General features: G+C 34.8%; 1 protein-coding gene across 2 annotated transcripts in view; it reads left to right on the top strand.

Annotated features, from left to right (window-relative positions):
- Positions 1-14170, top strand: part of DIAPH2 (diaphanous related formin 2) — a 223844-nt gene that overhangs the window by 87331 nt on the left and 122343 nt on the right. For both annotated transcript variants that reach the window (XM_086619411.1, XM_086619412.1), the window contains 2 exons: positions 2352-2591; positions 10802-10931. In XM_086619411.1, the coding sequence (XP_086475537.1) occupies positions 2352-2591; positions 10802-10931 (370 nt within the window). The remainder of the gene's footprint in view (positions 1-2351; positions 2592-10801; positions 10932-14170) is intronic.

Raw genomic sequence — 14170 nt, forward strand, 5'->3', positions numbered from 1 at the left:
TGATTTGTAAATGTTTTGTTGCACTCTGTTTTCAGGATCTAAAGCTTTTGACAACATTTTCTGGGCAATTTAGAGTAAAATCAGTAATTGGACGTTGTTCTACAAAAGTTATAGCAAATTATGTGATTAATTTTGATTTCCATCTACTGCAGCTCAGTGAAGGTAGATCCTCTCAAGGCAGATGTTTTCAGTATGATATTTCTGAAATACAGAATGATTAGAAGAATAATAATTTAAGACTTTGCACAATGTTGGCTTATAGAGGCTCACAGAGAAATTTGCGACAATGGAGATGTATAAAAAAAGATTGCAAGTTAAGCTGAAACGCTTCTTTTCTGATCCTTTCCTTTTCCTCGTTTCAGTCTGATCATATGAATTGTTTGAGACCATCTGGAGTGCCTTCGTATTTATTTTCATTTTAGTATGAATTCATCATTATTCAGGCCACCCAAGTCTTTCCTGTGGAAGTTATTGCTACTGCTGCTTCTGATAGCTGTTGTTGGTAGATAACACCAGTAGGAAAATCATGGTTCCTTAAGTAGCCATGGTAAAGGTTTGGGCAACAGGGACATGAGCACATAAAAGTCTTTGTTTCTGTTTTGATAGCCAAGATCTGTGATTTGTCACATAACGAAGCTTTTCTTTCAGGGGGACAAAGTGCTTCAGGAACACCACTGATAGTGAATACATTGAGGGAGAAATCTTTCTGTATTCTGCTAATTAAAATTAGGAGTTAGATTTGGAAGGTAATCATTCTTACATTTAAATGAAAATTTTTAAGTGGATTAAAAATTTTCAGTACATATTTTTCTCTTAAAATTAAATATCTCTTGGGAAAAATAGTCCACTACTAAGCAGAAGGAAATATTACTGATTACTTGTGCAAAATATGAAAGAAAGGGACGTATTTTTGTAGCTAGTCTAATGAAATTGGTTTTGAGTATTTAAACTAATGAATCCCTGTTTTAGATAATTCTCAGTATCTTTGTCATTTACCATGTTACAATGCTGTGATTTATAATCTCCCATCTTTTTATCAGGTCAGGAAGGAATGAGTCCAATACTTCCTTTTGCAAAGTATCTGAAACATAAAGGTGATACTATCTTGAGCAGTAGTTTTAGAAAATTTGTTTAAAAGGTCAAAAACACAAGAGGTTAAAAAGCAAGTAGTATGTTGCCTACAAAATATGATGTCATGGGATCAGAAGTGAAGAGTATATCAGAAGTATGTGCTTGCTTTAGTATCTCTAGGTATATTACTTCTTTATATAAAACCTTTATCCACCTCCTGAATCTGATCATTCTCTGAGATACAGAGATTGGGACTTTTTGATGGTGTGAACTTGAAAAGTCTTAGGATAAATATATATCATAGTGTATATTTTAAGTACCTTTGAGCTTGCTTGGTAACTATCAATACTGGTAGGATTCATAACATTTGTTTTATAACTTGCTGTAAGTGTAGATAATAACTGAACAATTACATTTTAATTAAAAACTGCAAAAATAAACGCCTTGCTAAGATGTAGGACTGATGTCATCTGTAAATATCACAATTAACAGCTCACATCAGTACAATGGCAGAAAATATTTTATGAATGATAAAACTGATGTGACCAAGCTTTCTATAAATATCTGACTAAGGAAGCTTGATGTCCTGTGTCTCAATCTCACATAGATATTCTGATGTCCTTCCCCAAGGGTCCCTAAGAATTTATCATCTCTCCCAGGGCCCAGGAGCCAGTTGAGAGCTATGCATCAGCTCAGAAAGAGAGTCTAAAAAGGGAAAGTGTAATTCTTTAGATCAGACTGAAGTGTAGCTGTTTGCGTTTGTGCTGATATCAGTGCACGCACACTTGAGAGATTGTTGTACCATTTCTGAAGGGAAAAAAAACTACAAGTTTAGTTTTAGGAAACTGGTAAATACCAGAGTTCAAGGATAACTTCACTGGAGATGTGATGAAATGTTTGCTGCGTGTAACTTCAGGCTGATTTTCAGTTCTTTTTAACTGGTGGATTTGGCTTACATTTCCTGTGCTGGGGGGAAGGGTTTTGGCAGTGTGCGTTTATTGCCAGCGAGTTTGGAATTCACAAGTTAAATGGTTTGATAACACAAAACCCTCTCGTATTTTTCAAAATGTTGCTTTACTGAATTTTTTCAGGCAAAGCATATGGTTTGAGCAAAAATACTTGTGGGCAGGTACAGATTCCTGAAAATCAAAAATAGGCCATAAAAACATACAGAAACTATAGACTTGCTGGCTTCACAATGTTGGTGGTTAGTATAAGCTGTTTGGCATAAATAAGCTTTCAAGTTCTTCTGTTCTGATTTAATGTCTTTTATTTTGTAGATGAGTTCAGTGAAAATGTTGCGGTCACGTCTCAATGGGATCCTTTTCAGACTCATGTTTGAAGAGCACGTAAACAATATCAAACCTGACATTATGGCGGTTACACTGGCTTGCGAAGAGCTGAAGAAAAGTGAAAACTTCAGTAAACTTTTAGAATTAGTTCTGTTCCTTGGGAACTACATGAACTCTGGCTCCAGAAACGCACAGTCTCTTGGTTTTAACATCAGTTTTCTTTGCAAGGTAAGATGGAGCTATAAAACTTTTAATTGATGAAACTCGCTACACATGAGAAAGTGCCCTAAATAGGGAAAAACATTCAGTCAGTGTAGTTTACTGACTGCTTCTCCATTTTTTACAACAAATATACAAATACAGAGTAAACGTTTCTGGGATGGTCCCTTGCTCTAGCTGTCTTTCTCAGGGCAATGGTGATTTAAGGCAGTTGTTTAATTGTAAGTCTGTTCTGAATCTTTCTGGAGTGTGGGAGCAGAACAGCTTTTTAGATTTGAATTTGTTCAACTATCATCTCATCAGCAGAATATACACAGAGCTCTGAGTATGTTAAATAGCTCTAGCTACTCATCTGTCGTCTCATCTTTTACCCAGCCATCCCTCAAGCAGTGTCACCGAAATAAGTACTTGGGATTAAAGATGGACATTGTTATCCCAGGTTTAACTTCAATTGTGGTGGCCAAATATGTGATGCAACTAGAACTTCAGAATCTATAGCAGTCAGGATTTAATGTGTAGTGCTTGTTTATTTATATGGTAAAATGTGTCTAAGGCATTGATCTGAACTAGACCATCTCAGTTTGTCAAGTACTTTTGAAATTATCTTTAAAATAAAGGGATGCAACATTTGTAAACAGATCTAAAAAAAAACCCACATAAATCTTGCAGAGGAATTCTTCAGTTATTTTTTGTTTGGTCTAATCAGAGGGTCTGGGTTTCAAGTGCCTTTTTGGACACCATGAGGAAATCTAATGTGCACCTCAAGGAGATTTAACCTTGTGGGGGAAGAGTATTTTAAATACAGAGCAAGTCTGATCTGCCATATTTAAGTAGAGAAGACTCTGCTTGCTGTAGTTTAATACGAAGGTGTTGCTAACTTCTAATAAAATAAAAACTATCATCTGAGAAATACTTTAATAGCTTTCGTTAAAGAGAGGCCAAGTTGAAGGATTTTTTTTTTTTTTTCATAAATCTAGTGCTGCATTTTCATTCTGGTAGTAGTGAAATCTAAAGGGAAATGAATGTTTTAAGTAGAAAACTACTTGTTAATGAGGGGGAGGGGAAATAATGACTGTATGTGAATGGTACTGTAGCATAGCATAGATTTGAGAAGATATTCTGCACTCCAGGTGATAGATTTATGAATTGCCCTCGGTGCAAATCCCACAGATGTTGACACAGCTAATGTAGACTGACTAATCCTGCAAATTGTTCTCTACTCAACTGAATAATTGCTGAAGCATAGCTATCTGTGCTTACAGCTAAATTCCATTTAAAATAACTGAGATAAAAATCTATGACTATTTAAATCAGTCTTGCCCTCAGAAACAAAATCTATTTCAGTTTTTGTTTTCAAGACGTGTTTCTGAAGGAAGTGTGTTGGTTTTTTGGTTGTATTTTTTTTTAACCCTGCGAGACTAGAGAAAATGCATCAACATTCTCCCTAATAAAATGTCGACTGTGCTGTTGCTTCTAGGTACTAGGTATATTTTCTTATAAAGTGATGTCTAAAAATAAAATAGTCACAAAGACAGTGATGGTGGTTGGAGCAAAAAAGGTCTCACCAAAAAAACCCTGACATGAAATTGTATCACTAATAGCTCTAGCTATTGATTAAACCTTGTAAATTATCACTCCTAAGTTCCAAACTCAGAACAAGTCACTGAAAGTAATGGAAATGTAGGTAAGTTTCTCTGGATGGAGTGACATGTGCATTCTCTGCTATTTAAATTTATTGTTTATTACCTAAGTTAAAAGATATTTTCTGCTATTTAAAGCCCCGGTGTTCATTGCTTTAATTTGCCATTCTAATTTATATCAGATTAGTGTAATAATGTGTACTTTTGCAAGAGTCTTGTGGAGTTTTTTTCAATAGGTTTTGCACCTGAACTAATGCTTTAGTATCATATTTAGAGAAGTAACCTTCTACTCATTGATGTTTAGTTTCATAAACAAGAGGTGCTTACCCAATTCATATTTGCAATGATTTTTTAAATTACTCTTAATAATCCAAATTTATATTTGTTTAATGACTTTATGCATTCATTCTTTTCAACTGATAATTGCATTTGGTTTCTTTGTTTAACAGCTTTCAAATTTTGCCCTCCCATTTTCCACCCAAATAGTGAGATGACTTTATTGGCTTCATGTTATTAAGTAAGACTACAGTCCGACAGGCCTTTGTGAAGCGTTGTAAATAGTATAAAACATTAAATTGTATCAGGTGGCAACATCTTTTATAAGCACCAGGTTTCCTATCTGTCTACAGGCACTTACCAGCTTTATTACTTGATTCAAACAGTCTCAAAATTTAGGATTGTTGGTCAATAATTGGCCTTCACTGTGAAAATAAGCATTTCTGTATGTATGAGGATGGTATGGTAAGTGTATTGTCTTGTTTACTGAAATCTTCTTGTGAAGTCAGATATAACATGCCAAAGAAAATTTCTCCCAGTTTTTTGTTTTGCTACTTTTTTTTTTTTTTTAAGCAACTTGAGAATGAGAAGAGTTTCTTACCGGTTTTAGACAATAATTGCTTAAAGCAAAAACTGTTTCAGTAGGAGTTTTAAAATCAACTAAGACAATCTGGCTTAATGTTTTAAGATGTTGGTCATTTCTTTGTCTAAGTTTTTTTGACTTTTTTTGGTGACTCATTGTAAGATGCTTGATAGGACCAAGTCAGATATAAGTTACATAACAGTATTATCCTCTGAATATTGTTCTTTTGAAAGGTCTTTAGCTGTTATGTGAACAGAAATGACAATAAATATAGCTGACTTCACTCATATGTTTCGTTTTTAGCTATTCTTTACTGTATGTTGATGTTTTGCCTGAAGACAAGGATTTAAGTCTCTCAAAAAATAACCAGAAAAAATATTAGGATAAGGGGAATCTAACCAGTGCATATTTGATCAAAGATTTTTAAAAACTTAGAAGCATCAAGCCTTTAATTTGTGAGTTGTGTTTTTTTCCTCTTTTAGACCAGTGACTTAAACTGTCTTTAATATCAGTGGACTTTCTGCCCATGAGAAGAGAGCTTTTATTTTATTTTATTTTTTTGAGCCGACTGTCAGCAAGGTAGAACACATGTATTCTTCTAAGTGTAGAATACACATAAAAATTAGAGTTGTTTTAATGATGAGATATCCTAATGCAATGAATTCACTTTTCAATAAAACCTCATTTTCGTATTGGGTTTTGGATTTTTTTTTTGGTCATCCTTGAACAACCTTAAAGTTAATTGTCTGTTCAGTAGGTGTAGTACTTGCATTATATGATCTGAAAAAAAAGAAAGGGAAAAAGACAAGTATTGATCTGGGATAAACGTTTGGTTTTGTGAAGCAAATGTTCTCAAAACAGAGCTGGTCATTTCATACACAGAAATCTGTTATTGTGTAACAACTTCTATGAAAACATGAATTCAAACCTGTCTGGTCGTAGCTAAAAAAGCTCATGCTTGTATAATAATTGCAAATCCTTAAAAACAGATTATCTCTCTGGATGTTATATTGCAGTGTATGATGTTATTGAAGAAAGAAATGACTTTTAAACAACCTTTGGCACACAACAGAGAACTTAATTTTGTTCAGATGAGAGAGACCAACATTCGAATTCATGCGCGGTACCAAGACTGGCGAGTGGTCTGATGCGTGCACAGAGCATTCCTGATTGCCAAGTGCCAAGTGCTCTGTGGAAATATAAACGTGGCAGAAAAAGTCGTAAAGTTCAGAGAGGCTGCTGTAGTAATTCACTAACGATGAATCTTTTTACCAATTGTTGTGTTTGATTAATGTGTGCGCATGATCAAACTGCTATTCTGAGCTCTTATTGCAGCAGCTACTGTCTGCAGGAGGAGAGGAGAAACCTCATAGTTGTGTAAAGTTATGCTAGGCAGAAATTTAATTGATGCAAAAGAGGTTTGCTTTAGGCATATATAGAGTACAACTTCTGTTCTTTTTGTGGTGAATTAATACAACGACTAACAGCGAGCATCCTCTGTTGTAATATAGCTTTTGCAATATTCTAGCTGGATGAATTTTGTATTTTATGTAATTAGTAATATTGTGTTCCTCCTTGTTCATAACTCAAATAGTAAAGACAAGCTGGTTATCTAGTTGAGTATTACTGTCTAGTGTACATTTATTAGTTGTCTACCAGCCCCTTTTCTGTTAAGGTGGGAAAGATTTCTAGGAAATGAGAAGTTATTTAATGTCATAAAAATCTTTAGAAAGCTTTTTTTATAGCTATAGTAATCAAATGTCACTCTAGTGGTAGTTAAAACATACTTTTTTTTTTTTCCCTTATTTGGCTGTCACTTTTAAGCCTTACACCTGAAAACCGAATCCAAAAGTACCTATTAAAAAAAAAAATATTCTGGAAGTGGGTTATGGTATGATTTGCATGTTTTAAATGCTTTACTGAGATACTACATGCTAAGGAGATTTTTGTTATATTGATGTTATTGCTGAGCTACAGACCTAAACATCATACTCTGTTATTACTTGATTTCAGTGAGTGTGCTGTTATGTTCTGTGTATATTAAGCTTTAATCCTTTCCCAAGCAATGAATCTGATCATATTGACCACTCAAATTGATGCTTCAACTTTCAGTGGGAATCTGCTTTCTGAAGCCTACACTGATCTGCTGATTATTATTTTGGTTTTGTTCTGGCCTATGTCCATACGTACCTAGAACTCAAGACTGAAAGGGATGTCATTTTTCCTTTTTTGCTCCCATATGAACCTATAATATTTAGAACCTCTAGAATATTTCTGTGTGTTTCTGGTTCAGTTGTCTGTTAAGATGTATTGAAGAGCCACTGTATTATTTTTTTAAAGTTGTAATCAATATTTACTGTGAACCTCTGCTCCTTTTATCATCTGTGAAAGTAACAAGTAAAAGTGCATGGCATGAAAAGCAGCAGAGAAAAAACATAGAAAATTTTGCTCCACCCATATTTTTCTCTTAGTGTGCTAAATCAAGTAAGACACTTCTTTAGTTGAAAAGAGACTGACTAAATGTCAGCTGTCTCAGTTTTTTTTGTAAATGGCAGTCTTGTTATCAGAAACTAGATACTTAGTCTTGATTTTCTGTTTATTAACCTTTTAATGTAACAGAGGCCATTAAGTGTATTGTGTTTGTAAGGCTAGCATCTTAAACTTGACCTTTTCCAGAGCTCTTGCTTATAAAAGGACAATTTAGCTTTATGCTGAAGGGCAATAATAATACTATAAAGTTGATTTTATACTTAACATGGTGATACTTTTGATGTACTGCATGCAAAGTCCCGCACTTGGGACAGGCTTAAACTTCTGTGAAGGTTTTGTGTTGAGCGTGGGAAGTGACTCTGCAGAAAACATGGAGTCTGTCCTAAGTGGAAAAAGCTGAGTCTGTAGTGTGCCCTGGCAGCATCCTGGGCTTTATTGATAGGGGCATAGTCAACAGATCACAGGTAGTGACTTAACTTAGAATTTACTGGGCTGCACATGGAGCATGAAGTTCAATATTCGGTACAAAAAATCTTTGTTGATAAACTTGAGTGGAGGACCACCACGCTGGTCAGAGGCTGTAGCACTGAGGAAAGGCTGATGGAACTGCGCTTGTCTGGTTCAGAGAAACAAAGGTTTTGGAGAGGACCTGTAACAACATCGCAATAACAAATAATTTACTATAAAGGTGGAGCCAGGCTTTGTAGCGAAGTGTACAGTGAAAGAATGAGACAGGCTGTAAACTGAAACCAGGGACGCTGTAAGTGGATATAAGAGAAAATATATTTCACTTTCTTAATACATAACTTTTTAATTAAAAATACATGTAATTGTTTTTTCCATAAAGTCAAAAATATGAAATTGCACCCAAGAATAAAAAGAGAGATGAAACAAAAGATTTGCTCTGAATAAAGTATGCTCTGTGAATATGGAGAATGTAAAGACACAACCATGCTGGTTTTAGCATCCAGTTCCCGTCTTTCATGTCTATTTTTGTATTTAAATAATACCTACTGAACTGCACTGAAAACCCACTTGTCTTCCTTAGTTTCTCGTTATATTAGTAGGCCTAGAACTTGATTTTTAAAGTATATATATTGCTTCTAAAGATCCAACAGAGCTATATGTTACAGAATGTGGTCGAGGGGTGTTTCTTGATTAGGCCAAAGAAGTGAATTTGACACAGTTGGTTAAGATCTGAATGAATGTTTACTACAGGTTTTAAACAACTCAGCAGGTGCTAGTATTAACTCTTGTTAATATGATGTTACTGTTGCTGACAAAACATGTTTCTATTGTAATCTGAAGGCAAAATAATTTTGTCCATTTAGGAAAAAAAATGCTTTATCCACTTGATGTCAGAGAGATCAAAGACTGCAAATCCCACAGTTCTTGTTCACAGGCAAATTGAAATGTAATTTCTTTTTACCATGCAGATGTTTAGCCGCTAAATCTATGGGGGTTTTTAAGTTGGAAAAACTTATATATATGTAGCACGTTAAAACCTTTTAACTGCATACCATTATTGAGCATTGTTTAGTCTTTAATCACCGAGTTGGTATGAATTAAATTGCATTCTTAATTGCCTAAATACCTTATATTTTTAAAAGCCTGTTTTTCAGCTGCACTCATTTATTCTTAACAGGGTAATCCTTAAAGCCGAAAGGCCTGTATTAAATTGAACATCGATGGCAAGCCTGTCACAAGGATTATAGAATTAGAACTTCTAGTGATTTAGAGAATGAGAAAACAAATAGGAGATTTTACATGCACATTTATGTATTCTTCTTAAATAAATCCTTGATTTCATTTGTTGTATATGTTGTAGCTTGCTCTACTAGAGCTGGTGTAAGGGCTCTACTAGATGAGTTAGTAAAATGCAGTTGAAAAAAATATTTTCAGATAACCTTGTAATACTAATTCTCTATAGAAAGTGAAGTACACTCATCTTAAACTCTTGCATACACCTAATCTCTTGCCTTTGTACATAAGGAGTAATCTCTACTTCCACTAAATCTTCAATCAACTCATACGTTCATTTTTTCATGTCCGCATAAAAATGGAGAAACTAAATTTGGACTTCAATTCATTCTCTTAAGTTCACGATGTTCCTTTGCATACACACATGCGCTCTGCAATGGGATTTAGCCACAGGTATATGTTCACCTGGAAATTTCCCACTAGGCCTGTTTTTTAACAATTATTTCAGAATTATTTTCTTGAAATAATAAACTGATTCTAGCAATTAATGCACTTAGGTTAATGGAGAACAGAGCGTCTTACCACCTTCAAGAGGACGAGTTCATTTCAGACCACTAGGAATTGCCTCTGCAGTTAAGAGGATAGTGAAAACATGCAATTACGTATTCCTTTGCACTGTGCACAATTTTCACATAGCTTTTTGAAAATAAAATCGGACATATTTTCTGGTTTGGATTCCAGTAAGACAAGATACACTTATTTCATGTGTCTATAAAATTTGTCTGAAAGTCTTTAGGATAAAGCAGCAGGGTTTAGATTTTGCTTCAATAAAAAATTGTGGATTTACGACAAGGAGTTTCTTTAACTTGGCTGGTAAAAGAGCAAATTCTGACTTTTAGCATGCTGTCCAGCTATGTGGCATTTCAGAGGGATTCCTTCAGAAATCTGGCAGTGGGAGGCATTGAAGGAATGAACTGAACTGTGTTCTGTTTCATCTCCATTCGCAGCCATTTATTATTTGGTTTTTTTAATCACAGTGAGCATGCTGAACTGATGTTGCGAAAATCTCAGAATGTTATGGACTGTCTTCAGATTTTGTTCTCAGCAAAATTAAGTATTGAACACTGGAACAGGTTGCCCAGAGAGGTGGTGGATGCTCCATCCCTGGAGACGTTCAAGGCCAGGTTGGACAAGGCCCTGAGCAACCTGATCTAGTTGGAGATATCCCTGTTCCTTGCAGGGGGTTGGACTAGATGACCTTCGAAGGTCCCTTCCAGCCCTAACCATTCTATGATTCTATTCTTTAAAAAATACAGCATACGGATGGATCCCTTCCCAGATATAAGTCTGAGATTATAAAGAGTTGCAGAGATTTAATTTTTTAAATAGTTTGTTTCATTTTCAGACAACCAGTGTATTTAACTTTTTGCTAATGACTTTACATCTGCAATATTGACTTTATTTAAACATTTTACTAAAAAACCAAAAGGTGATATTTTTTCTGTTTTTCTCCTGTGTCCACTTTTTAGATTCGAGATACTAAATCATCAGATCAGAAAACTACCCTGTTGCATTTTCTGGCAGAAATCTGTGAGGAGAATTACCGGGACATCTTAAAATTTCCAGATGAATTGCAGCATGTTGAGAGAGCAAGTAAAGGTAAGCAAATAGATGAAACACCTACAGGTAATGGCACTGTGCTTTGATGTTAAATACTTCCAACATTTCATTTGAGATTGTAGGGTTGAGTAACATTTAAGCATTGATAATCCACATGGATTTTGCTCTTCTGGTATTTATTGACCTGAGTAAAGGTGAGGAGGAGAAAACCAGTAATAAAGTAACTTTTTCTTCTGAAGCAGGTTGTGGAAATAATACAGCATATTTCGGTGAAGTACTTAAAAAATCACATATTAGAAGTTGTGTGAGCAGTGTAATGATGATGATCAGTTTACCCTTAAGTCTTTGCTGTCTTGTTTCTTGAGAGTGAAGACCCGTGAGTGTGTGTATGTGTACACACACAATATGTTCCTCTGTTTTAACATTTGATTTAACACCTGAATATAGAGCAGTAAATTTACTTTCTGAAGCTCCCAGACTGTATATGAAATAGATAGTTTAATTATACTGTATAGTCTATGATTAATACCGATTTTATTCTTGGTCAGTCAGCAGTATAGCCCTGTCAATGTGGTAGAAAACATAATCCATTTGTTGTTGGGTGTCTTTTTGTATGAAATACGCCGTGCTGCGAGGCGCCCTTGTTGCTGAGCTCTGGAAGGCGAAGGCTGGGTAATAATAATGGTTGATCAAGATAGCACAAACTGGTTTATGTTGACTGGGCATGCTGATTCATCCAAAGATAAATACTTGGGGGAGCACAAGATGAAGGGAAAGAGAGAGGAAAAATAAGTTGGATACTTGTTTCTGCTAGCTCTGTCCAGGTTTTCTCTTGGAAATTTTTGTCTCCTTGTTTCAGTGTTATCAGCCAGTGTGTCTCTGTAGTGCAGTGGTTAGCTGTTACATAAGGTGGTGTTTTTTTTGTCGTGGTGTGTTGTTTTTTTTTTTTTAGGGCATTGTTTTCTATCACTTTGTCCTCTTCTATCTCAAACTTGGTCTAGGCAGAGCAGAACTCCTGTTTCCCCAGGTTCTTAGGAGATAGTTCATCAGTCAACCTAACCTTGCTCTTGTTTCATCTCCGACATATTTACAGATTTATATGATTGTCTTTGTCATACTTTTTTTCACTGTTTCTCACACGTTACAAGTACCTTTCATGTTTTTCTTTTTCCTTCCTGTATGTAAGCTAAATTTTATTTGTGTCGCTTAAATGTCTCCATGCTTCACTTTGCTCTTTGCTGATGAATGCTTCACTGGCATGAATGCCTCTTGATGAGATGGAACTGATCTGTCTATTTAAGGGTGAGGATGTTATTGTGTTTTAAGGCAGTATAGAGACTGAAGAGGTAACTTGTACATTACTGTCTTGAATGCACCATATATATATATATATATATATACATATACACACATGCATATATAAGTAAAGATGCATGCTTAAACAGCATACAACTGGCTGCTTGTATCTGGGCACTACTGGGCACTACCGTGGATATTACACAAAGAATTGTTACATTTATTATCAACTTTGCTGTTTGCTGTTGATGTTTTTTTTCCCTGGTCTCTGATACGGAGTCAGAGAACTTCCTCAAACTGATCTTTCTCCCCACCCCTTAACTTGCCCAGTAAGTGTCACTGGTCTGGCCAGTGCGTTCACAAGAGTAACAGTGATTAATTTTTTTTTTTTTTTTTTTTTTACAAATATTTTGTCATCTTAGATAAATTCCAGAAATGTTTTCTCCCACATGATAGTTGTTTTCTGGAAGTGTTTTTTTAAGCTTAAAAAAAAATAAAAATTCTCTTGTTAAATTCTTTACAAAGCCTTATGGTTTACCAGGCACATTGATGATCTTTTATCAGTTTTCTCCTGGGGCTAACACTTTACCCTGCAGCTTTCAGATTTTTGTAGCTTGATTCAAAGCCTCTGATATTCTGTAAGTTGACTTGACAAATTAAACAAAAAGAGTTAGTAAAGTTTATTTAAGCTACAGCATCCAGAAGAGAGAAGGCATATTAATGGGAGCAAAGTCACTAATAATCCTGATGCTTGGAATATATAAGAAAAAGATTTTATTGCAGTTAGGTTTGTTTCATTCTGCAAGATAAAAGCTCAGTAAGTTGCCTATAAACAGTGCTGACTTCTTATCAGAAGCATAAATGACTGTTCATTTTCAATGACCTAAACTTCCCTTTCAGCCCTTCTTTAGTTTCTGTTACAAAGAAGATTTTTGGCAGAATAAACATGATTTGTGCAACTTGCTTCAGCTGTTCCCCATGGTACTTTCTGATTTTTGTTTAATTGTAATGTTCATCTGCTCTGTCATGTGTGGTCACTTTTTTCCTGTGTAGGATGCTAACATGCTTTGTGTGGAAGGGAAGATGTTAACTTTCCATTTATTGTTTGGTGTTTTATAAACCAGTGGCTTCAGGAATGGATAGTTAGGTTTATTTTTCCTGTAGGAGGATTATTTTGGAATGAAATAGCTACAGATACAGCTTAGATCTACCGGCAAATATTATCTCTGTATGAATTTTAAATAAGGAAATATGAGCAAAACAGATGACAGTCTGATTTCTTGAGATGTATGCTTCTGACTTTTTAGGCAAAAGGAAGCCTCATAGTTTGAACTATACATAAAATGCAAAATACAAGACTTACCACGTTCAACTTTGTTTAAATCTTGGGTGCATTTTCTCAGTTCCATTTAAATAAAAGGAAAGTATTTTTTACTTTAATTTTATATAAGAATAAAGAACCAACATCTGAACAGTGGATATAAGATTTTTTTTTAACAAATAGCAGATAAAGCATAAACTGGATTTTAATATGAAAGGTCAATGGGATTATATGAACTGCCCATGCATGTACTAAATTCTTCAATAATCTGATATTAGGTATAATAAGATACTTAATCTTTTTAAAGATGGAGGATCAACATAGAGGTTTATGAAAAGCAAAAATAAATTAGGAAACAGTTTTATTCTGGAAAGTATAAGCAAAGGTCAAACTGATTAACTATCAAGACATTATTGGAAAGGCTTTCCTTCTTATTAGAAGCAGACTGTATGAAAGGAAGACCGATAAAACAAATTCACAAGATTATGACAAACTGGATGCTTTGATGGAAGTGATATTCACTCACTTTCCCCCAGTCTGCAGTGTTTTCCTCTTGTTCCCCTACAGTTGAAACTATGCAAAGCTTTTATTCATCTTTCTACCTTCTTCACTTTGCTTATTATTCCAGTTGCTGTTTTTCATGGTATTTGCTCTTACCATT

Source organism: Tauraco erythrolophus, chromosome 13 (assembly GCF_009769465.1).
Source record: "Tauraco erythrolophus isolate bTauEry1 chromosome 13, bTauEry1.pri, whole genome shotgun sequence".
Lineage (NCBI taxonomy): Eukaryota > Metazoa > Chordata > Aves > Musophagiformes > Musophagidae > Tauraco > Tauraco erythrolophus.